Source organism: Rhinatrema bivittatum, chromosome 7 (genome assembly GCF_901001135.1).
Source record: "Rhinatrema bivittatum chromosome 7, aRhiBiv1.1, whole genome shotgun sequence".
Lineage (NCBI taxonomy): Eukaryota > Metazoa > Chordata > Amphibia > Gymnophiona > Rhinatrematidae > Rhinatrema > Rhinatrema bivittatum.
In genome coordinates this window covers 100098853-100125223 of record NC_042621.1, presented here as the reverse complement: position 1 = coordinate 100125223, position 26371 = coordinate 100098853, and the positions used below count along the sequence as shown (strand labels likewise).

General features: G+C 45.3%; 1 protein-coding gene across 1 annotated transcript in view; it reads left to right on the top strand.

Moving 5' to 3' along the window:
• BCAR1 (BCAR1 scaffold protein, Cas family member) overlaps window positions 1–26371 on the top strand; it is a 159233-nt gene that overhangs the window by 57725 nt on the left and 75137 nt on the right. Inside the window, exon 2 of the mRNA XM_029608803.1 lies at window positions 15940–16740. Within this exon, the coding sequence (XP_029464663.1) occupies window positions 15940–16740 (801 nt within the window). The remainder of the gene's footprint in view (window positions 1–15939; window positions 16741–26371) is intronic.

The window sequence follows — 26371 nt, the reverse complement described above, 5'->3', positions numbered from 1 at the left end:
TTTTTTTCTGGTGTTGCACTGCATGCAGAACCTGGCTTCTCAGGGTTCCATTTCAGTTTTTGGTTGCAAGTTTCTATTTTTAATTTATGGTCCCATATTTTGTATTAGGTAAGGGTTGGTCTGTGCTCTAATGTATGACCAAGGTGAGGGAGTCTGCTAGTATTTAGTATCTGTATAGATATCTCTAGCAATCAGGCTTGTTCTGTTTTTCCAATAGAAGGAGTATTGGTGTTCTAGGGCCTGTAGTAAAATTTGCAATATTGTGCATTCCCAGGTATGTATGGTTGTTGCTATTTTGAGTCCTGGGAATTAATGCTGTTATGGTATAGCAGGGTTGATACATAGTTTTTTTTGCAGGGTTTTGTGTTACTTCACAAAATATTTGACAGTGGAAGGTGTTTGTGTGGCTGTTACTGAGGTGACACCAGGATTTGAATATTTGTTTTTGCATAATGAGTTGTAAGGTCCACCGTTGGGGAAATTTCAGTGGATGCGCAGAGTGTGTTCTAGAGAAGTGGAGGAGCAGGTCTTGCACTGAGATTCTGTTCCTTCCTGTATAGTCTCCAGGCTTCACTCACATTTATTTATTTTATTTTATTTATTGATTTTATATACCGTCATTTGGAGAGTACCATCACAATAGTTTACATAAACAAATAATCTTAAAAATAATGATACAGTATAAAAATAATCCACAATAAAGATAATTAAACATAAAATCAAATAAAAATACAATATGCTAAAAAATAAAAACAAAAAAAAAATTCTTAACTTGTTACTGGATTTTTTCCTGGTCCTGCTCATCATAGGCTCTGCAAAAAAGTCATGCTTTTAGTTCTTTTTTAATGTTTTTAGGTTCTGCAGCAATCTTAATTCAGTCAGTAGGGCATTCCAGATTTTTAGACCTGCAAGGGATATGGCTATGTCTGTAACCTGCGTTAGATATGCCAACTGTATTGTTGGGATGGTTAATAAACCTTTGTTAGTGAATCTTAGCTTCCTTTGTGGTGTATGAAGTCGGATGGTTGCATTAAGCCAATCTGTTTCTTCTCCGTATATAGTTTTATGTATAATACATACAGATTTATATTCTATGCGAAAATTTATCGGTAACCAGTGTAATGAAATCAGGTGATGTGATCGTATTTTTTTGTTCTCCATTCAGGAGAACTGGTTGAATGAAATGATTAAATAATGTTAATAGTGATTTTACTAGGTGGTTTTTGGTTTTTTTTTATTGCGTAGACGGTCTTTGTGACTTTTTTTCTTACTGTATAGTTAATTTGAAAGTAGGGGGCTGTGTTGTAGGGGTGAACGTGTTATATGGAAATGTGACTTTGGCTTGCTCCTCTGTTCCCCCCTCCTCTGTCACTGAGTACAAACATTTTGTATTCTAGTTATATCACGTTATAATTCACACGCATTTGGCTTATATGTGTGAGCATATATACAGTATGTATATGTGTGTGTGTGTATCTATCTATATAAATATATATATACACATACACACATGTGTACACAAACAATAAAAAAATGTTTATGTTAAAAGTGATAACCAAATTACTGAAAATAGGGAATGAGAAGCTAATCCTCCTCCAAATGTATTCTGGTGCTGGAATTGATTCCTGCCAAAGTCAGATCTGCCAGGGAATATGCTTCTCATCTATCCAAGGTATATTGTGACTTTGCAGGACATTAATGCCCCAAACAGGACACTGGGTTTATAGTGAGTTTTGGATCTCATGGTTCCTGACTTTCTGAAGATTGCTTCTTCAGCAGAGAAGACAAAATTGACTCCCATTATGTTGCAGAAAATGTGAAGTATAATCAAAGAGTTTTATTTTGTTGAGGATCTAAAGATGGATGAAAAATTGTGATTCTGGATCAGGACCATAAACCCTACCCACTGACTGTCCAAGATTATAAAAAGCAGTACACGGATGACCTGGTTAAAATAAAATCTGTACCGTATGTGATGGGGGGACTGGGTCACCTTAAGCAGGATTATTCTCTATATTTTGTCTTTTTATGTTTTTGGATTGCAATTCCTAGAACCCCCTCACAGGCAGAGATATCTGGTAACATGTTCTTGATAGAAAGTTGCAATTTTGTGTATGTATCTGTTATACAGCCAGCCTATTACGCTGTTTATATGTGGGGACTACAGTTTGCTTAGACTCAGAGAATGGAAGAATCATGCTTGTTGGTGCCTATGGGGAGGATTTAGAGGTTGTGAGTGCTACATAAGTTGGTTTATATAAACTGTTAGATTTTTTTTAGGGTTAAAAGATGGGATATGACATGGATGTATAAAATCAGGAATAATGTGATCAGAGGTGACAATTATGAGTTGTTTAAGACCAGGGGGCATGATGATCATACATATATCTAGAATTACTTTCATCCAAACAGCATTTTAATATAGTTGACCGCTACAGGGCTTCAGTTCCATGCAGCCACCTCTAAGGCGGACGGCCAAGCTTACTGGCCTGAACGTGGCGTGGCCACTTCTGAATATAATGTCATCGTTGTTATTTATACAACTACAGTTCAGTAAACTACAACACAAGGAGGTAGCGACTTTTCTGAGATCATACTGAGTACTGGGAACAGGCACAACTGTAGGGAAATAAAGATCTTGATTTCCCTTGGGCACAGCGTGTGAGAAAACCTTTGATCAATCAATCTGAGCGGGTCACACAGAGCTTTGCAGGTAGATCCAGAATTTAAGTGTGCTTGGAACAGATAACAGTGGGCAGTGATAAGATCAGAGTTGAGAACCGAAGTGCGTTGGGTGTTGGTTTAAGCATGGAGCTCTTGTATACTTATCTACCCAGAACGGAGGAGAACCAATGAAGGGAGACAATGAAACAAATGTGGATGAGGAGCGATATCCTGTGGTCAAGCTTGTGTAGCTCCTGCGCTGCGTCAGCTTCTCCGTGGCAACGGGGGGAAGGAGAAGCCTTTCAAAGCCCTTAAGGGTTTTTTCTGAAGATACTTTGCAGCATTCCAGCAGGAAAAAAAAAACCCACACACCACCCCTGCAAGTGTTCACAAATAAATCCTTTATTGATAAAACTTGATTGCAGGTAAAATCACAGTAGGTATACTTTTTGTTTAATGCACAGTCAATGATGAGAAGATCACAGTATTAGTTAGTAGAACATCTGCACACCTTGGCAGTAGATGACTCTTGAGCAGGAACAACCCTCTGTGGGCACTCTCCCTGGTAGTCCCTGAAAATCTGGATGCAGATCCTGGTGTCCAGTGAATTGGAGCTTCAGACAAAGACAAGCTGAGCCTCTGCTGATGTGTTCCTTGGAAAGCAACTCTGAGGTGGCTTTTCCCCAAGCTTGGATATGCTCTTCGTCTCTCCAGCTGGGAAACCCTTCACTTTTACTCAGTTGAAGCAATCTTCCTGGTCAGCTGAGAAGCAGGGAATTTGTCTTCTCTTCATTGTTCTTCAGTAGTCCACCTTGGATCCCAAGACCGCAGTCTCTCTAATCCTGAAGGCTAGAGAGAGACTGTGTCCTGGGGAGCAAGGGGGACAGGCAGTCTGATCTCTTGAGAGACCTGAAGAAGAACCTTTTTCCCCAAAGAACGAGGTCTGAAGAACGACACCTTCCACTGGGGAGTGCCAAACCTCTTTTACTACTCCTATGCTACTCTGACTCCATGCTCATCGTCTGTGGAGACTCTGAGGTCTGCTAGCAAAAGCCAGTTTTTGTGACCCTCTTACACTTCTATGGCAACTGGGATATTTTCTAAGCAGTGTGGTTGGGGACAGCGGGGCAGCCTGGCTGGGCCAGGAGTTCTTCACATCCTCTGACTCTCATTCCTCTTCCTTAACTTGCTCCTCAAGATCCTCAACTTGCTCTGTTTGCCAGGATTTTCACCATGAATATTCCTGTGCTCTATTGGCCTACGTTTGGTCTAATAGCCATGCTGTTTTGGGTATTTTTGGTTATTGTGATAGCCAGAGCTGGTTGAGAATCCAGGAGCTCAGGTATGGGAAACCCCTGCATTTGTGAGCTTTTGATAACAGGAAATTTGAAAGTTTTCAAGGAATTTTGCTTTTCGAAAGAAAGAAAATCCAAGTTGGCTGTGCCCCCCCCTCCCCCTCCCAGCGTGCTTTCTGTAAGGTCGAGTTCTACGGATGCCTTTGAAATAAGAGACCAAGCCTTGACTGGATTTCCTTGGCAGGAGTTGATTGCATTTCCTGTAGAACTCCGTGTATTCAGGAAGAAGGAGAGAATGAATCAGTGAGCCGAGGAGGAAACGCTGTTGGGGAATAATGCCGGAGGCAAAGAAAAACTTCCCCGTTCAGGGCTTTTGCTAGCTAGTGCCCTCGTAATTTTTTGCTGTCGAGAGATTTTGGACCAGACTTGCTTTCCTTTTGTGACTTGCATGTATAGGTGGTGCTCTCAGATGTTTCTTACATGTCACAGTGTCCGGTCACGGAAATGCCGATGTGTCTGCCTTCATGGAGCAAAAGAGAGAGGCTGCTGCTGCAGTCCTTGTTTCTTAATTCCCATCCTAGGGCATTCGGCAAAAGCAGGATAGCAAGACCTAAAAGGGCATGAGGGATGGGAGTTAGAATACCAGGGCTGGACCAGAATGAGGCGTATTGCCCCTCCTGCTTTCATTCTGCTTGGGAGAGACTGGAACAGTAGTTCCACGTTCTTTACTCTTGTAAAAGAAGAAACAGCTACCAGAACAGTTTTGTGTGACAATGAATGCCTTTGCCTTCATCCAAACAGCGGGATCCAATATTGTAATCCACAGAAAGAATGAAGCTGTTGCAATACCTTTTTTTCCTAACTCTCTTTTCTAAGGGCGTTTCTACGGCAACTGTATGACTGTACTCTCGAGTATTTTATTTTGTAGTTAATACCTAAGAAAGCAGCCAATGGAGGATACACAGTAGATGCGTTGGTGTTTTGCTGGGCTTCTCGTTGTGTTCAAGTGGAGTGGGCTACTCTCGAGCTGAGGCTTGAGAGTAGGAGTCATACATCACAGAGGCTTGTCATTATAAATGCTCTAAATTGCATGATGACCCTATGGCCTGCATTATAAATGAAAATTTTAAAGCATATTACTTGTACCTTAAGTGCCTCTGTTTGCTGTCAGGTTTATCCAGGATAAAAGGATTCCTCTTGGCTCAGATTCCCATCTTTGCTGAAGTTCGACATCCTGCTTTATAACCTGCCTTACTTTTGCTATAGGCTCTCCAGAGATGCCTCTTGAGCAGACACAGCAAATCTCCCCTTCTAGTTCTGCTCAGCTTTCATGCCACCCTCTTTTTGTGTGTGTGTGTGTGTGTATATGCTCCTGGATATTGCTAGTGAGCCTCTTAGGATCCTTGTCCAGCCTGCCAGACAGGCACAGCTGTGTGAATGCTTGTGATTCTTCCAGGACTTCTAGTTATTTCAATAACTGTAACCTGCCAGACAGACCCAGCCGCTAATCGATTCAATCACTGTATCCTGCTGGATAGACCGGCCATTGGTTGCCTGTGTTTCTGCCAGAACTTCTAACATTTCATATTAACCGCATTTAAACATATGAATACATGCCACTAGGTCAGGTTTCTGTTTTCTCCTCTCTGTTAGCAACTATGTATCCTCCATGCTTATCCCATACTCTTTTAAATTCTGGTACTAGTTTTAGCCTCTACTATCCACCCTGGGAGGGTGTTCCAGGCATATCCACCATTCTTTCCTTGAAAATACATTTCCCAATGTTCTTCTTTGGAGTTTATTTTATTTAAAAGTTCTTATATATTTATTTTTATGAGCCCCTTGTCCAATAATTTCTTTTCTCTTGAAGCATGTTTTGCTTTTTGTGCATTATTTATATCTCTATTGTTTCTCGCCTGTCGTCTAGGACAGTGCTTTCAAACCTTTTTTTTTATTTTGTGGCATATTTTGAAGTTTGCTCAGTCCACAGGGCACACTGAAAAATTCTGCACGATCCTCAACCTGGCTTTCCCACCACCACCAGGAGAGCGACATTTTTTTTTTACCAGTGTGTGCCTCATTCTTCTGGCTTCAGTCTTGTTGTCATCATTGCTTATTTCATGTTTTTGCAATGAGTATGCTGAAAGCATATTACAGCAGATTAACATTTACCACCTTGTATAATCTGACTTCTGAACATGCAGGTCCTGAGAGATCTCTACCGTTTCATGGACATCGGTGTCTCATTCGTCTGGCGCTTCCTTGGTTTTCTGTTCCCCAAAATGCATAACTGCATTATTTTGCACAGAAGCTCAGCCACCAAGCAGTCAACCACTTTTCAAGCATTCTTAAATCGCTTCTCATTTTGACTCTTCCCTCAGATGTATGCACCTTTTATGCACACAAAAACAAATTTTCCCTCTTAATCTGTCTGCAATATCTCTCACAAGGATATTAAATTGAATTGACCCCCAGGACTGATGCCTGGGGCACTCTACTCATCATCTTCTTCCATTTACCATCATGCTCTGTCATGGGTAAGGAAAATGGACACTCGTTAATTGAGAGTCCCTTTTCCTAACCTGTCTGCCGGCACACCTTTTTATTTTAAAAATTTTATTTAGGGTTCTTTTTCGGTTTCTCCAATGTATTATCGCCACAATATTAAGTTGGAGGAACTACTGAAAAACATTATTTTCTGCTTTTCTGTAAACTTTTTGGGCTTCTCAAGAATTAATGCCTGTTCTGGGGCTGGCGTTAATTTTTTAGGGTAAAAATGTCTATTGAGATCCACAAAAAGAACTGGAGAAGGTACAAGGCAAGGAGGGTCAGAAATAAGGTGGTTTGACATTTTAGTCAGTAATATGAGGAGACAGAAAGAGATTGAGTTGTTCATCTTCAAGGTGGGACAACAGTAAAACCTACTAAGGAGAGAGAGCATCTTCTTTAATTGGGAGGTTTCTAAGGGTATTTAGGAGTGCACTGAAGTTCCACTCACACTCCCCCACACCCATAGGATTAGAATTTTCTCATTTCCTTCTAGCCTAAGAAGGAAAAATCAGTGTTATAAAATAAAAAATCCTCCCTACCTGATCGTTCTGCCTTCTCAAAACAGAAAATTCCTAAATACAATAAATCTTTTTTTGTGCATTAAACTTGCACTTATTGGTAATGACTTCATTAATACATCCAGTGCCACCTAAAACTGTGTCCTGCCTCTTTGCTTAGGCCATTGTTTGTGTATTACTAAAGATACAGACCCCTCTACAGTAAGATGTGAGGAAGTCAGTTGGACCATTAGATGATTGAGGGGTTAAAGGGGCACTTAGAGAAGATAAGGCCATCATGGAAAAATTAAATGATTTCTTTGCTTCGGTGTTTACTGAAGAGGATGTTGGGGAGATACCTGTACCGGAGAAGGTTTTCATGGGCAATGATTCAGGTGGACTGAACCAAATCACGGTGAACCTAGAAGATGTGGTAGGCCTGATTGACAAACTGAAGAGTAGAAAATCGCCTGGACTGGATAGTATACACCCCAGGGTTCGGAAGGAACTGAAAAATGAAATTTCAGACTTATTAGTAAAAATTTGTAACCTATCATTACAATCATCCATTGTACCTGAAGACTGGAGGGAGGCTAATGTAACCCCAACATTTAAAAAGGGCTTCAGGGGTGATCGGGGAAACTACAGACCAGTTAGTCTGACTTCGGTTCCAGGAAAAATAGTGGAAAGTGTTCTAAAGATCAAAATCACAGAACATATAGAAAGACATGGTTTAATGGAACAAAGTCAGCATAGCTTTACCCAAGGCAAGTCTTGACTCACAAATCTGCTTTACGTTTTTGAAGGAGTTAATAAACATGTAGACAAAGGTGAACCGGTAGATGTAGTGTACTTGGATTTTCAGAAGGCGTTTGACAAAGTTCCTCGTGAGAGGCTTCTAGGAAAGTAAAAAATCATGGGATAGGTGGCGATGTACTTTCGTGGATTACAAACTGGCTAAAAGACAGGAAACAGAGTAGGATTAAATGGACACTTTTCTCAGTGGAAGGAAGTGGACAGTGGAGTGCCTCAGGGATCTGTAATGGAACCCATACTTTTCAATATATTTATAAATGATCTGGAAAGAATATGATGAGTGAGGTAATAAAATTTGCAGATAATACAAAATTGTTCAGAGTAGTTAAATCACAAGCAGATTGTGATAAACTGCAGGAAGACCTTGTGAGACTGGAAAATTGGGCATTCAAATGGCAGATGAAATTTAATGTGGATAAGTGCAAGGTGATGCATATAGGAAAAAATAACCCATGCTATAGTTACACAATGTTAGGTTCCATATTAGGAGCTACCACCCAAGAAAGAGATCTAGGCGTCATAATGGATAACACATTGAAATCGTCGGTTCATTGTGCTGCAGCAGTCAAAAAAGAGAATGGTAAATAAAATGGAAAATGTTATAATGCCTTTGTATATCGCTCCATGATGAGACCGCACCTTGAATACTGTGTACAATTTTGATTGCCGCATCTCAAAAAAGATATAGTTGCGATGGAGAAGGTATAGAGAAGGGCGACCAAAATGCTAAAGAGAATGGAACAGCTCCCCTATGAGGAAAGACTAAAAAGGATAGGACTTTTCAGCTTGGAGAAGAGACGGCTGAGGGGGGATATGATAGAGGTGTTTAAAATCATGAGAGTTCTAGGACAGGTAAATGTGAATCGGTTATTTACTCTTTCGGATAATAGAAAGACTAGGGGGCACTCCATGAAGTTAGCATGGGGTACATTTAAAACTTATCGGAGAAAGTTCTTTTTCACTCAACGCACAATTAAAGTCAGGAATTTGTTGCCAGGGGATGTGGTTAGTGCAGTTAAGTGTAGCTGTGTTTAAAAAAGGATTGGATAAGTTCTTGGAGGAGAAGTCCATTAAGTGCTATTAATTAAGTTGACTTAGAAAATAGCCACTGCTATTACTAGCAACAGTAACATGGAAAAGACTTAGTTTTTGTTATGGTTATCGGTGTTTGGGTGGATCCTTGGACACTGTGGCAGCTGACCACGCCCACGGGGGGCAGTCCCGTGAGGGACCACAGTGTCAGGCTAAACTCCGGACAGACAAACACAGATTTGAATCTTTTATTAAACAGTATATGGAACCACCAGAGGTGGCAGTAGTGAGTAGTGGTTGTAGAGCCCGGCTGGGCATGTCTCTCACAGAACGCTGGAAACGGATCCTCTGTAAGCAGTGCTATAGTGGAAAGAGACTGAAAGTTATGAGCACACAGTAGAATTAGCATTCAGAGTCCCAAGTAGAATAGGAGAGCAGGCCCTCGAGGAGCGAGTACCTGATCCCTTAGAGCAGAGAGACTCGGTAGCGTTGTACTCACTAGCAGTAGCAGAGATTCCACTAGACGAGAGGTCTGGCACTGGAGCAGAGGGCAGGCCCTCGAGGAGCAAGTATCTGATTCCGGCGAAGTGGTACTGTAGAGAGAGAGATGTTCCTGTACTCACAGATGGTGACTGTAGTTAGTTCTTCGAAGCAGAAGGTAGAAGTTGCAGGCAGCAACACAGGGAACATGGGCCCTCGAGGAGCGAGTACCGGTTTCCTGATAGCACCTGAAAGAAGCAGAGAGGCCCCCGAGGAGCAGGTGACCCCGAAGGGTGGTAAGAGTTCCAGATAGAGCTGGAGTAGCTTAGGAACGGAGAGCGAATCCCATCCATACGAGTTCCGTTGCTAACTCAACGAGCTAGCAAATGCAGTAGGCAGATATATCCTGGAGTCGTGATGTCAGAACAGGGGGACGCCCCTGAGATTCATGCCAACGTGGAAATAAAGATGAGGGTGGCATGTGCGCACGCGCCCTAGAGGTACCTTGAAGGAGCATGATGGGAGGCAGCACCAAAGCCGGCCCGGGAACACCGGAGAGGTCTGCAAACAGACGCCGCGGCGGCCATCAGTCCAAGGTGAGCGGGAGGAGCCGCAAGTAGAGAGAGGTAGGCGGGGAAAAGCCGTCGAAGACAGACGGATGCAACAGTTTTTGGGTACTTGCCAGCTTCTTATGGCCTGGATTGGCCACTGTTGGAAACAGGATGCTGGGCTTGATGGACCCTTGGCCTGACCCAAATATGGCATTTTCTTATGTTCTTAAGATGCTGGAGAACGGAATGTGTGCAGAAAGCTATGGCATGGTCTCCACCGGGTGTGCTCAGTCCCCGGCTGTTTTATGTCAAATAGTAAAGTTGTTGTGTGCCTGGTCCTTCCTTAACTTCCAAACTGAATGGAAGGGGTTTTTGCTCCTTTGGGGTTTACAGTAATAGCAGGGCTTTGCATTACAGCTGGCTGGCCTCTCTCAGAGTCTCAGATGTTTTGGATTCTTGGCACTTGGCTGTGCAATGAGTGGAATGTTATCAAGTGGCTTTTTTTTTTTTTTTTTGGCCTGTTACTATGCGGCACTGCTCTGACTGAGGTAGATTTTTATCAGTTGTTGAGGCGTGCAGAACTTTTGAGTTGCTGTTCTAGTTCATTCCCCCACAAACAGTGTTTATAGAAGCTCCAGGCTGAGAAAATTCATGCAGCAGCCATGTTGGACAGGGACCGGCTAACTGTGTCATCAAGCCAAGGACTTCTGAACAGAGATTCAGAAACCGGAATGTTCTGAGGCAATAACTACACCCCTCCCCCCCTTCGCCCCCCCAGGATCAAAGAATTAGACTATAATTTAGGAGAAGTCTTGGGACATGAATTAAGACATTTTCTCTGACAGCTGTTCTGTATGGCCTTGGGTAGAGGGCCCTTTGTTTTGCTGTGCTTCCGGGATCCAATTAAAACCAGGGTATTTATCTTAATTTGAGATTCCCAGCAAATAAATTACAAAAAAATGGGAGCTCTTTTGGCATCGCTGAATGCCCCAAACAAAGGAGAGATAAAACTTATCAGGGAGCCAGATCTGAGGGGGCTGAACAGGAATTATATCACACTACATGTATCTTAATTGTAGTCTGCACGATGCTGGAAATTCATATCACACCTCTTATATAGTTCTGAGATTCTGGGATTTTTGCGGCTTCTCAGTAAATACTTTTGTGTTTATACCGAGGGATTGCAGAGTGATACCTATTGCCATATCCCGCGGTTAATTAAAGACAAATTCTGAATCTCTTACCAAGTCGAACCTAATATGAACACCAGACAGGATCTTGGGATCCGTAAAGTCAGCTCCTAAATCTGGTTCTGGATTGTATCAGAGAAACGGGTAAGAGGCCAGTGGCGGGAGAGGCCTGCTTTCAAATCAGTTTGACCTGTGTTAATTGCCTTTCCGTGGCTTCAGCATCGCAGCGCGAGGAGGCGTTTCCAGGGACGCAGTCAGGTCAAGGGAGGAAAAGTTCGAAAGTAGATTGCATTTTCAAATCTACCTGCATGCTTTTCAATTCTTAATCTCCTCATACACACACACACACACACACACACACACACACATCACCTGCGAATGACCATGCGCGCTTTGTATTATCCTCGGGACTTTTATCAGAGAGAAAGTATGCGTGGACTTTTGCTTTGAGCATTTGGCACAAAGCCCGTGGCACAGAGTCTGTGCACGCTCTTTGTCCCGGTGTATATAGTCTGACAGTGTCTCGGTGCTCAGATCTTCATTACGCAGGCTCCGGTGGCATTTCAAACCTAAAGGCCGGATTTTCCAAGCCGCGCGCGAGTCCGTGTGTGCGCGGTTCCAGGCGCTCGCAGGTCATAAAATACGTTTCCCGTGTGTACATGCTCGCCGGATTTTAATATCCACGCACGGGTGGGTGGCCTCCTCCGCGTGCAGGGGGGGGGAAGGAAATTTTAAAAGGCAACGCGAGTAGGGCTTCCTCAGGTTCCCTCCCAGCCCGCTCCAATTAAGGAGTGGGCTGGGAGGGAACTTCCCTATACCCAGCGGCGGATTCCCGATGAAGACCGGCCCGGGGATTCGCGGCCCAGGAGATGCCAACCGGCCCAACGGGGAGATGCACGATCCCCCGATAGGCCAATGTGCCCCTGCCTGTACCCCTACCTAACCTTCCTACCCTTTCCCCTCTCCTTGCTGACCCCTAATCCCTTCCTAGCTATTCATGGGTTGTGTTTTTTTTGGTTCTGTTATTTACTGCTCCTTTGGAGCCAAAGTAACCTCTGCGCGGTGGCCCGGCTGCCAGCACAGGCTTCCCCGGGACGGCGGCTAATGCCGTAGCTTTTGCCATGAAAAGTGCCCACGCCCCGCCCAGACCGCACCCACCAGCCCGCCCCCTTTTTGAGAGGCCCAGCACTTTGGGGTTACACGCGGTGGCCGGGCCCTTCCAAAAAACGGGCGCGGCGCACGCAAGGCCAGGCCAGGCCACGTGCGGAAACACCCCCCCCCCCCTGTTGTTACGCGCCCGGCCCTTTGAAAAACGGGCCTTAAGGGTGCTTTCTGGGGTGGCGGGCATCACTGTGAAACAATGACCCTGTGGTCTGTTAATGAGTTTCTCGTCGAGTGCTGCTGCTCTGACCGCACTCCCACGTTCATTTCTGAAGACAGGGAAAGCTGATGAGGAATTTCTGGGCCACGCCCCTTGGATCCTTTTCTCCACCCAGAGCTGCCCTGTGAACCCCGGCGAGGGTTCAGTGGGGGAAAGCAGCGGAAGGTCACAGATCGGCCTCCGCCAAGGAGAGGTGACTGAGGAAGAAAGCCTCGGGGGGGGGGGGGGGGGGGGTAATTTTATAATGGCTCGCATGGGGGTGCCAAGTCTGCGGGCACTTTTCGTCCCCAAACTTTGTAGTTTGTATTCAAGCTTATATTCTACGTTTTCCACAGCACGGATTGCAATGTAAATATTTATAAATATAAGCTTTGCACCAATTTTCAAAGGGGAAACTCTCTACGCGTTTTGCCTTTTGAAAACTTGTGCCGGAAATGAACCTATCCCTCCAGTTCTGAGTGCGCTGCAGTCGTCACCAGTTCAGCAGAGAATCAGATTCAAAGCGTTGCTTTTGATTCGTAAGGGCTTTAAGTCAGGATGCTTCTGCATGTTACAGGAGATGGTGCAGAGTTTATCGTCCCTCCCGTACCCTGAGATCCTCCGGCCATCACTTGCGACCCTTTCCAAGACTTTTTCCATCTAGATAAAACATTTGACAGTTCTCCCAGATGACTTACGGAAAGATCCAGATTTGCATTTCTCTAAGAAGAAGCTGAAAACCCTGTTGTTTAAAGAGGCCTTTAACGGAATTTAGTTGGTCTCCGTCCTCCACTAGGGCAGTGTGACCTTCTCTTTAATAGTTTGTGTACTGCGGTGGTGCTAGTCTGTTTGCCCTATTCTATTTTTCTATCTTGCCTAGCACTTTGGGAGAGTGCGAATCATAAACAGCGTCATTTAATTATTTATTTTAAATAAATACATAACAAACCCCCCCCAATTTACCCTACTAATTTGTGTGGGTAGCTTTTTTTTCAGAAAAATTGCATGCACACTTGTAAGAATTGAAGTGTGCATGCGAGTGCAAATCCCTCCCTCACAGCCAGCCCTGGGAATGCTTCCCCCTCCTGTGCGTAACAATATCTGTGCAGCGGCAGCCCATGTGTATGTTTAACCAGTTTTCTAAAACCCCATTTCTGTGGGTAATGCACTGTTTTATCTGTGGAAATGGCTTTTAAATTTAGCCTGGGGGAGGATTATTTTAAGACTTGCCTGCAGAAGTGCAAAGTCTGTGGGTGCTTTTTTTTGCTTGCAGACTTTGCTCTACTTGTCAAAGTAAAAGTGTGCACATGCTTTCACTTTGAAACCTGCCTTAGGAAAAGCGTCTGCACGCATTTGCACCTGCTAATTTCACGTGGGTACTTTTCATGGCAAAAAACGAATCACGTGCTTGTGAAAATTCAAAAGTGTGCACATAATTTCAAACCCCCCGCTCCCACGAACACCTCCCTTTCCTGGGGATAAGAGTGTGTGCAGAGAGGACCTAAATGCACGCTTTTTACCTGCATATAGGATAAGTCGTTTTCGAAAAGTCCGCTTCAGCAGGCAAAGCACTGTTTTACCGGTGAAAATGGCTCTTAAAATGACCCTTTTATATGCATGTGTGTGTGCACCCTTACCCTCAAAAATACCATTCGTGAGCTCACAGCTTGTCAGCGGGATTCTTGAAATGCCATCGTGGCCATGTTGGCCCCTGCATCCGCTTGCACCACAGAAGCGGTGTGTGTGCAGGGCCTTTCTCTGTGGTGTAGGCAGGGAGCTTGTCCCGAGTGCAGGACTGTGAGCTGGTGCGCTCACAGTCCCTGGCGGCGGCACCGCCTCGTCTTCTGCAGCTTCCGCTTTTGGAAAAGGTAGCTCGGTGCCAGAGGAGGAGGAAGGGAGGCGGGGTTGCCGTGGGGATGGTGAGCCTCCCTCTCTGTTCTGCAGATCTGCACCCTGCAGTACCTCTGCTGTGGTGTGGATCAGCTGGGGGGTGTGGGTGTGTGCGGGCGGGCGGGCGCGTTGGTGGGGGGGAAACGGACTTAGTGGCCAGGGTTTAGGGGAGCCGTGGCACGCAGGGAGGAGTGGAAAAGATAACGGTCCGGTAGGGAGCGGTGGAAGCAGCTACGGGGACGGAGTAGAAATGCTGTGCGGGCCGCGTGACTTGGGGGCTCCTTCCAGCTCTCGATGATTGGTGTGTATGCCACTAATCTCCATGTTCTGTGCCAGCATTTTGGAGCGCAAAGGGATTGGATCCGCTGCATCCACATGGGGGTGTGAGACGTCCTGTTTCATCGATAGCTGATGGTTAATGTTAAGAGAATAAATGAGGGATGTTTTCTTGGAACGTTCTCTGCCTTAGGTTTAAACCACCTAACCAATTCTCTCTCTCTGGGACAAGGTAGGAGTCCACTTTGATATGTTGGAATTAAGGTCCAGCAGTACCTTGTAGGAAATACCTTTTGATTAGACGAATTTAATGTATATTTGTAACTGGCTTTTGAGAGCTATGCTTCCTTCATCAATTCAGTGTAGAATGAGCTGTAGATGATATTGCCTGACTGTACACACAGGGCCGGATTTTCAAAGGGTTGCGCTTGCTGGGCCTATTTTCAAAAGGCCCGACGATGCGCATAAAAGCCCCAGGACGCGTGCAAGTCCCGGGAGCTTTACTGAAGGGGCAGGAAGGGGACGGGGCGTGGGCGGGGTCAGAGGCTCCTGGCACTGTGGCCATTTGCCGCTCTGCCGGGGATCGCACAACTTACTTCAGCCCCAGGGCTGAAGTAAGTTTTGTAACAAAAAGAAGAAAATGGAAAAGGTGGGGGGGGGGGGGGAAGGGAAGGTGGGGTGGGGGGGGTAGGCAACGGGGGAAGGCAGCACGGCTCGGAGCGGGCTTGCCGCACGCAAGGTGCGCAATTGTGCACCATCTTGCGCGCGCCGACCCCTGATTTTATAACATGCGCGCTCATGTTATAAAATCGGGCGTCCATGTGTGTGTGCACCAGGTAGCACGTCACCTTTTAAAATCTACCCCATACATTGTAGGTTGTACCACAGTGATCGTGATGCTGGTTAGTTCTGCTGTTGGATAGTTTTGAAGCTCCTGATGGTAAGATTGTTGATGCCCTACATGGCCGGTCGTGGAAAAATATACCCCACGAGAGTGTTGCCTTTTATTATCTTTATCTTTATTAAATATCTCTTAATTGCTAATGCCTAAGCTCTAAGTGATGTACAAGGGCATCCTACATAATAAAACATTTTGAACAAACAGCCAACCTGTGTTACATCAAGGCCAAAAAAATAAATTAGTTGTTCCAAAGCTCCTTAAAATCTGCCATGCTTTTCTCAGCAACGTGTTGTCTTGTGTCTGTGAAGGGTGACTGTAGGGAGCTTTGATATGCTCTTGCTCAGTTTGCAGCAGGGTATTTTGCGTGGCTTTGAGGCGTTCTCTCTTCTGAGTTTGTTTGAAGATTGCTTCTTACTAAAGTTTCTTTCCTTTTGCAGAACGTGTTGGCCAAAGCTCTGTATGACAATGTGGCGGAGTCTCCAGACGAACTCTCGTTCCGCAAGGGGGACATCATGACGGTCCTGGAGCGCAACACTCAAGGCTTGGAAGGCTGGTGGTTGTGCTCCCTGCATGGACGGCAGGGCATTGTGCCTGGAAACCGCCTGAAAATCCTGGTGGGAATGTACGATAAGAAACAGGCTGATTCTGGCCAAGGACAGCAACTGCAGCAGCAGCCGCAAGCGCAGCCACAGTCGCAGCTGCAGCCGCCTCAGACTCCAGTGCCTCATCCTCATCAAGGTGTCTACAATCTGCTGTCCCCTGCCTCACAGTATGCGCCCATGCACCCCGCCTACCAGAGCCAGGGAGACAATGTCTATTTGATTCCAGCGCCAAACAAGGCCCAGCAGCAGGGCCTTTACCAGATCCCTCAAGGCGGGCAGAGTCAGTCCAACGCATATCAGAGCCCCCCAGCCAAACAGCCAGCCCTGTATCAGAAGCAGGCACCTCACCACAAGTTTCAAAGCCAAGCCCAGGACATTTATCAGGTCCCACCATCCCTGAACCCAGTGCAGGATGTCTACCAGGTTCCAGTGGGATCTACAAGCCCACCTCTGGATGTTTATCAAGTCCCTCCACCTGCTGGTATGGGGCAGGATATTTACCAAGTACCTCCTTCCATGACCCAGTCCCAGGATATCTACCAGGTGCCACCATCCATGACCCAGTCCCAGGATATCTACCAGGTGCCACCATCCATGGAAAAACGGAGCTGGGAGGGAATTAAGCCGCCCGGAAAGGTACAGCACAGGGAATTATACTCACTGGTTTCCATGGTATTGACAAGGGTTCTTGTGTTGTTCGTTCTGCATATAGGGAAGACATTTTGAAACCCTGCAGGGAGTTTCCCTGCTCACGGACGCAAGCTTTTTGTAGGGCCTGCAAGTATGTTTTGAATGCAGGGCTAGTTGACACCGTGGGCACATCGGCAAGTGCAAAGTCCAGGCCGTAACTCACACGTGAGGATTTCTCAAAATCCCTCCATGCTGTCTACTGGCTCCACCCTCTGAAACAGCAGGGGTACTTTTAGTTTGAGAGGGGGAGGGCAGTTTTACCCAGGGAAATACTTAAATTACCCAAATGTCCTCCTAACATAGAGCAGCAGGAATGGTAGCGGGTCTAAATAATATTACCTAGGAGGACATTGTTACGAGCTGGATTTATTTACCCAAGAGAAGAACAAATTGAAGGGCAGTTTGGTAGCAGCTCTGAAACACTTTAAGGTGGGTTATAGAGAAAATGATGATTAGTTCTCCATCTCCGCAGGGGTATGACCAGAAGGAACAGGCTTATTGTTTCTACTAGGAGATTTAGGATAGACCGTAGGAAGAGCTTTCAGACTATAAGGATGGTCAAGCCCTGGAACAGATTCCTGAGGGAGGAGGTAAAATCTCCCAGCAGTGGAGGCTTTTAAGAGGAAGTTGGAAAAACGTGTTTGGTGTGGTCGGGTCTCATTGAGTCCTGCTTGGAGTCAGGGAGATGGACTGGGGTGGCCTGTTGAGGTCTCTTCCAGAATTGTCTTTGTATAATTCTGGGATTAAAAAAACAAACAAAAAAAACAAACGTCCTGCCTGTAATGAGTGACTGCGTTTGCATTGGCCATCGACATTTCAAGCAGTTTCAGATTATGCCTGAGCAAATGGGCAAGTGACCACTGATAGGCCATCCAAGCTTCCCCCAGCCGCGCTCATCCATCAGCTACACGACACTGCAGTGATGGCGGCTTGTAAAATACTGATATTCAATATCTGCCCTGCAGTCATTGCTGAAAGTCTTTGTACTGAACCCAGTGCTTTACAGATGACTTGTACCGTAGCCATTCCCCTTGATCTTGCTCCATGTGATCCTCATGCATTCTCTGGAGATGTAATATAGCTACTATTATTATGCTGGCAGACAGATCCTCAGCTAAAATAACTTATCCAGTAACACAGTGTATTAGCTCCAGGCTGTGGGACCTTGATTTTTTTTTCTTTTTTTACCATTAGTTAGTTTCTTGTATGTAACACTAACCTCCCCGTAATGAATGTTCATGGACTGGTACTGTTCACTGAATGTAACAGAGAATATTGGGGGCAGGGGGAAGGGTAGGAAAGGGGGTGGATTCCAGTAGAGGCTCCCAGTTTCTAGGAATGAAGTTAACAATATTTGTATTTAAGGCTAGATTCTTTTCAGGTAGTGCCATCTATTTTTGAACCAGTACGAGTGTTAAACCAAGATGATGAGGCACATGAGCTTTTGAGACCACAGAGAGGACTCTTCTTCAGGTATTTAAGATTACAGATATTTTTGTCAAAAGATGAGGGTGGTAAAAAAAACCAAATCAAAATACAAAAAAACTCAAGGGACTGGGCATCTACTCCCAGTAACAAAAACTCAAAGACCCCAATAGCAACTGCAAGAAATGTACATCCATGAGTTAGCTAAGGAGGAAAAGCAAACGGAGGTTTAATTAAGCTAAGCTGCTTTGTAAATTGTAATTTTAGTTTATAATTACACAGAGTCACAGAGCAGAACTGACACACAAGTGGAATATATTTTCTCCTTGGCAAACAGTTTTGGCAAAGGATCTCTAAGTTGGCCAAGCCTTTGTACAGCGAGATAAGGCTGTGTACTAAGTGATATGGATCTGCTGACATGAGCTGCAATTGAAAGCAGCGCCAATGCTTAGCACAAATAGTTGGTAGTGCAACTTACTAGTAGCAGTATCGGTCCTGGAAAGAACTGGATTCTTTGTAGGTTATGATGCCTTTCATTAAATCGACATAAAAAAAATATCCAGAGATGATGATTTACAGATCTTTTCTTCAGGTAGTTAGCAGGGACTGATATTTTAGTATGTATGCATTTAAACTCATGTTTCTTCTGTTTTTATTTAGTGGGTGGGGAAGTATTTTTTTTTGGAGTTAGAAAATATAACTTGGAAGGTAGATCCTCAGATTTTGTGATTACACCATCTCCATGAACTAACCAAGAGAGAGATTTCAGGGTGATCGTGTCTGAAGATCTCATGTTAACAAAATACTATGATAAGGCAGTGGCCAGGATCGGAGGGTTGTGTTAGGGTGCATAGAAAGGGATATACCGTAAGCAGTAGAAAAAAAAGAGATGATAATGCCTCTCTACAAGCCATTGATGAGACCTCACCTAGAATATGGCCTTGCCTCCGAAAGGCTATAGACAGGGTGGAGGTAGTCCAAAGAAAGCCTAGCAAAATGGCACAAAACTATAGTAAAAGCCAAATCAGATGAGGCTTAGGGACTTAAATATGTACACAGAAGAGGAGAGACAGAAGGATATGATAAATACTCAACATTATAAAACTGGCATAAAAATCGAACCTTTTTCTTAAGAATGATTTAGAGCAAAAGGCCGTGGTAGACTCAGAAGCAACATCCGAGAACATTTCTTCACAGAAAGGGTGGTGGATGCTTGGCATGGTCTCCCTGTGGAGATAGTGGAGACAAAAAAAACAGATGATATAAAATTATTCAGAGTAGTTAAATCACAAGCAGATTGTGATAAATTGCAGGAAGACCTTGTGAGACTGGAAAATTGGGCATCCAAATGGCAGATGAAATTTAATGTGGACAAGTGCAAGGTGTTGCATATAGGGAAAAATAATCCATGCTGTAGTTACACGATGTTAGGTTCCGTATTAGGAGATACCACCCAGGAAAGAGATCTAGGCTTCATAGTGGATAATACTTTAAAATTGTCAGCTCAGTGTGCTGCGGCAGTCAAAAAAGCAAACAATGTTGGGAATTATTAGGAAGGGAATGGTGAATAAAACGGAAAATGTCATAATGCCTCTGTATCGCTCCATGCTGAGACCACACCTTGAATACTGTGGACAATTCTGGTCGCCGCATCTCAAAAAAGATATAATTGCGATGGAGAAGGTACAGAGAAGGGCTACCAAAATGATAAAGGGGATGGAACAGCTCCCCTATGAGGAAAGACTAAAGAGGTTAGGACTTTTCAGCTTGGAGAAGAGACAACTGAGGGGGGATATGATAGAGGTGTTTAAAATCATGAGAGGTCTAGAACGGGTAGACCTGAATCAGTTATTTACACTTTCGGATAATAGAGGACTAGGGGGCACTCCATGAAGTTAGCATGTGGCACATTTAAAACTAATCAGAGAAAATACTTTTTCACTCAACGCACAATTAAACTCTGGAATTTGTTGCCAGAGGATGTGGTTAGTGCAGTTAGTGTAGCTGGGTTTAAAAAAGGTTTGGAGAAGTTCTTGGAGAAGTCCATTAACTGCTATTAATGAAGCTGACTTAGGGAATAGCTACTGCTATTAATTGCATCAGTAACATGGAATAGACTTAGTTTTTGGGTACTTGCCAGGTTCTTATGGCCTGGATTGGCCACTGTTGGAAACAGGATGCTGGGCTTGATGGACCCTTGGTCTGACCCAGTATGGCATTTTCTTATGTTCTAAAAACAGTGATGCAATTCAAGAAAACGTGGGATAAGTACAGAGGAGAAGAGAGGGGAAAACCGGTGATTAGCTGGGTTTTATGGCAGCGCAACAGGAGTGAAATTGTACAGACTAAGAACATAAGAAAGGCCATGAATGATCAGACTTTGGTCTATCAAGCCCAGGGTCCAGTCTCTGACAGTGGCCAGCCCAGTTCAGACCTTCAATAGCGGATCTGCTTCTTGCATCTTACTCCCAGGGATAAGCAATGGCTTTTCCAAGTCTCTCACTGGCTAATAACTGTGTATGGCCTTTTCCTTCAGGAAACCAATGAGTCTAATGGTTTTTCCTGCAAGGGGCACCACAGCAGTCTTCTCCTCTTCCCCTCCTGATGCCGCGTGCGTCACCTTTCCAGCGTGAAATAATCCCAAGGTTCTGCACGTTCTCTTTGCCCACTCAGCTGAGGTAGAGTGGATGTTCTCAGCTGAGGGGCAGGGAGTAGCAGGCGGCAGCATCTTTTTTTTCCCAGTTGGGGGTTCAGGAGGAGGCCGCAGCGGCGGCATCTTCGGCCCTGGTTCAGGGCTCGAGAAGAGAAGGGTGGCAGAAGTCTCTTTTGGAGGAAGGGATGGTGTCTGGAGCGGGTGGCAGTGCGCTTAGGGTGCTGGTCGTGGCTGGGGGGACTGAAAGAGAAGGGAGACAGAGAACTCCTTTTTATTGTGATTATTATCTCATTTCTGAGGAGATAAGGATGAGGTGCAAGGCTGCGCAAAGTCAGCAGCCTTGCGCGCGCCGAGCCGCACAGCCTGCCTCCGTTCCCTCCGAGGCCACTCCGAAATCGAACTTTCCTTCCGCGTCTCCCTCCCTTCCCCTCCCTTCCCCTACCTAACCCACCCCCCGGCCGTACCTAAATTCCCCCCCCCTGCCTTTGTTGGGCAAGTTACGCCTGCTTGAAGCAGGCGTAACTTGCGCGCGCCGCCTCGCGTCCCCCGGCACAGGCCGCAGTGCCGGGGGACTCGAGACCCCCCTCCCGCCCCTTTTATGAAGCCCCGGGACTTACGCGCGTCCCGGGGCTTTGCGCACGCCGGCGGCCTATGCAAAATAGGTGCGCCGGCGCGCGAGTGCCCTGCGCGCTTAAATCCGGGAAGATTTACGCGCGCAGGGCTTTTAAAATCTAGCCCAAAGCTTAGATTTTTTTTTTTTTTTTTTTAGCATGGCAACTTTCTTCTGTTCCAATGGGTTTCTAGCACAGTCTGGCCTCCATAAGAACATAAGAAATTTCCATACTGGGTCAGACCAAGCCCAGCATCCTGTTTCCAACAGAGGCCAATCCAGGCTTCAAGTACCTGCAAGTACCCAAAACTAAGTCTAACCCATGCTACTGACGCCAGTAATAGGAGTGGCTATTTTCTAAGTCAACTTAATTAATAGCAGGTAATGGACTTCTCCTCCAAGAACTTATCCAAACCATTTTTAAACACAGCTACACTAACTGCACTAACCACATCCCCTGGCAACAAATTCCAGAGTTTAATTGTGCGTTGAGTAAAAAAGAACTTTCTCCGATTTGTTTTAAATGTGCTACTTGCAAACTTCATGGAGTGCCCCTAGTCCTTCTATTATCTGAAAGAGTAAATAATCAATTCACATTTACCCATTCTAGAACTCTCATGATTTTAAACACCTCTATCATATCCCCCCTCAGCTGTCTCTTCTCCAAGCTGAACAGCCCTAACCTCTTTAGCCTTTCCTCATAGGGGAGCTGTTCCATTCCCCTTATCATTTTGGTAGCCCTTCTCTGTACCTTCTCCATCGCAATTATATCTTTTTTGAGATGCGGCGACCAGAATTGTACACAGTATTCAAGGTGCGGTCTCACCATGGAGCGATAGGCATTATGACATTTTCCGTTTTATTCACCTTTCCCTTTCTAATAATTCCCAACATTCTGTTTGCTTTTTTGACTGCCGCAGCACACTGAGCCGACCAATTTCATTCACAACTACCCAGGTTTTATTTATGTATTTGGTATAACCTGATTCCTCACTTTATCTTTATTCCATTTTAACACTCTTTTCCCTCTTCCTGGCATTGCAATGACAAACCCGGTCTGGCACTCCGTTTCTCAAAGAAAAAAAAATAAAAATAAATGGACTCTGAGACTTTCAGGTTAAAGCACCGTTCTTAAGTTTTAACTTGTACACTCTATGGTAAAAATACTTTTACCGGCCTTTTTTCTTTCCAGCTTGTTGCAAGCTTCCAAGTTCTCTCCCCCTGTTGATTGTAACTTTGACTTATTCCTACTTATTGTTATCTTTCGTTTTACTTGAATTTGTTACTCTAGTTTTTTCCCTTTGTTAAACTGTAAATCGATCCGATATGGTAATTTACTATGAAGGTCGGTATAAAAAACTGTTAAATAATAAATAATATAACAGTCCCCTGGCCAGGGGCGACAGATCACTGCTTCCTCCAAAAACCTGCCATGTATGCACCTTATCTGACCACCAGGCATTGCAGTTTGATGGCTGGAAGACCCTCGCTTCTGGGGGGGCTGTGAACGCTGCCAGCCCCAGTTGAACCGAGGAATACCGATTAGGCGCTGGGATCGAACCCAAGTTTTTCACACGGCAGTGCGCTTAGCACTGTCACAGGGCCAGCCTTGCTTTAGCATGACCGAAAGCCTCTTCTTAGTTGGCTACTCTCACCGTCGTGAGTCAGGGGTTGTTATCGGATCCCCAGGCAGGGAGCAGAGTGATACACGGGGACAGCCTGATCCCAGCAAGAACAGCTGACAAGGAGACTTCAAGGAGAGGGGACTTTTTAAAAACAGGGATCTGATCGCAATTATAATGCCCCCTCCTCCCGCCTTTGTTTGGACAGCAACGCTGGAAGTGCAGGATAATAACTCGGGACCCGGCTGCCTGAATACTTGCATTTCCACTGGGACTTCTGGTTATTACTGTACTTGCAGCATGCACAACCGATCCAGTGCTCGCTACGTCCGTCACTGCATATTGAACTAGCAGCTGGGTCGGTTTGGCAGACTGCGGGCAGACAGAATGCTCAGGAGGAGGTTATGAAAACAATTATGACTTATGCCGGGCCTGGAAGTATTCACCGCTAATGTGCACCTTAACATAATCTGCTTTAAAATGCCTGAAAGGCAGAATATAAATAAATGAACTGGACGTTTTAGATGAGAGCAGTATCGGAGCAGGAAAAAAAAAAGCCCAGTTTTATTAGTTTTTATTACGCTTATACTTTGCCCCAGGGATGCAGGGAAAAATCAAGGGGTTGATGTAGCAGAGTTGCTCTGTGTGGGACAAAAGTTTTAAATCTGGTTCTTGAGAGCCTTCAACAAGTTTGAGTTTCAGTGCAACCCAAGGTATGCAAATTGACCTGTTCTTAGCCTCAAGCTGCTGAAATAGCCTTCAGGAATATTTGTTGTGGATGCCAGGAAAATGAGAGCTGTTGGGAGTTCGTGAGGATCAGATTTGAGAACCACTACTGTATAAGGTATTTGGGGGTCATTAATGGACTTTCAAGCTGTTAGAGAGTGTGTTCTGGTGTTTATTTAATTTAATTTTTTTTTTTTTTACATTTATTATATTGCTCTTTTATCTCAGACCTCTGAATGAGGAATAGCAAAAATAAAAATCATAAAATATACAATAATGGGTGGGGGAACTAGGAAACCCGAGTTAAGTCCCGCTTCTGCCACTTGTCATCTGGGGCTAATCACCCGTTGCCCCTGACTCTAGGGCAAATGGCACCCTGGGTGAAAACCGGCTCTTCAGCCTAATGGGCCATGCTGGCGGTGCCCCCTCCACCCACAGTGGCCCAGGCGACCGCCCAGCGGGCCCGAGCGGAAGGCCGGCGCTGGCATCGGGTAACCTCTTACACCGTACCTCTCTGCGGGGAGCAGCATCGCTGTGCCTGCTTGCAATTTAAGCAGTTCAGCCCTGCCGTGTAAATTCCAACTTTTCCTTAAGCTTTCTCACTTTGAACGTTACGACGCTGGCGTGGCCTGAACATGGTGAGCGACGAGGTTATTCCTTTAATAGCTGTAGGAATGTTTGCCCCAGGGTCAGGCTGTGTTTTAGTTTTAAGGAGTTACCATGAAGACACCGCCATCCCAAAGCCTTTAGTATCTCTGCTTTTTGGAGCTCACTAATTAGCAGGGGGGGGGGGGGAGGGTGCGGCATGCAGTGATCACACACACACACACACACACACACACACACACACTGCTGGCCCTGTAATTAACCATGCCGCTCATTTACGGCTCCAGATGCCCTTCTGCCATGCCCCGGTTGCTCACAGTGCACTGAGGGCTCAAGGGGCTGCCTTTATACGTTCAGAGCCTGATTAGCTTCTCCTTTAAGAGTTTCTCTGCCTGCAGTGAAATGTGAGTGAGTCCTTGATGGAGCAGTGTGTGTGTGTGTGACATTCGGTTCCCACAGTGTACCGGTTACACTATAATCACTGTTTTGGAGCTCTGCTGCTGCACAGAAGAAGGTGCGATTTGTAATATTTGTCCTTTTTTTTCCACCCCCCACAGATCTTTATTTTGTGTGCAAAGATGATAATGTCATGTTAATGTCTCTGATAGGGGCTTGTGATAAGTGCGACATATGCTCAGCGAGCTTCAAAACGTTATAAAAGTCTTTGTCCGGCCCTGCTTAATGTTAGATCATCAGAGAACTGGAGTTCAGTTCGGGATTGGGAAGGGAGGCAAAGAACCAATATCTCAAGCTACCCGGGATTTGCGTACCCGTCTAGTAGGACTTGTAAGATTTCAAGAAATTTGCCATTGTTCTCACCCAAAGCATTTAATGCCTGGCAGATGAGTGATAATCTTGAACACGCAATTAGTTTAAATGGCTTGGTGAGAAAAGTATAAGCCCTGCTGGATGTGAGAGCTAGTTACCGAGCAAGAAATCACTGGTGTTTAAAAAGGTATTAACGGCAAGCACTGTTAGAAACAAGAAAGGAAATTATCTGAGAGAGTCACCACTGGGTGACTGGTGTGCCTGAGGATCACTTACGGGACGATTCAGTTTGGTGCACTCGGCCGAGCGCACCTTTAGCCCCCGTTTGGCCGCACGTTTTCGACGCGCTATTTTTACCCCTTATACATTAAGGGGTCATAGTGCGTGGAAATCGCGCAGCCAACCCCCCCCCTCCCGAAACTAATAGCGCCCACAACATGCAAATGCATTTGATGGGCCTATTAGTTATTCCCGCGTGATACAGAAAGTAAAATGTGCAGAAATTAACGCCTGCCCAAAGGCAGAAGTTAATTTCGGCCGGCACAGGGAAAGCGTACAGAAAAGCAGAAAAAACTGCTTTTCTGTACACCCCCTGACTTAATATCATAGCGATATTAAGTCGGAGGCCCCAAAGATAAAAAAAAATAAGAAATCTAAAAAAAAAAAAAATAAATCGGCCCGCGGGTTGGAAAATGGATGCTCAATTTTGCTGGTGTCCGTTTTCCGAACTCGTGGCTGTCAGCTGGTTTGACAACCAACGCCAGTAAAATTAAGCGTCGGCTGTCAAACCCGCTGACAGCCGCCGCTTCTGTCAAAAAGGAGGCGCTAGGGATGCGCTACTGTCCCTAGCGCCTCCTTTTTACTGTGGGCCCTAATTTGCATACCTGGGCTTCCTGAATCGCGCACCCAGGAGAGTGGCCTGGGCGCGCATCGGGAGAGCGGGCGCTCGCCGGCTCTCCTGCGAGGTTTTCTGTATTGGCCCGTCAATAACTTGTCTGTTTCAAAGGTAATTGACCTCACACATCATCTAAATAAGATTTAGAAAGTACTGGGGAGAAACTGGCTGTCGTGGTACACGTGAGTGCCAAGGACACAGGAAGGTGGAGGAGGGAGGTTTTGGAGGATAAACTTAGGTTTTTCTATGTAGGAAACTGACATCCAGAACCC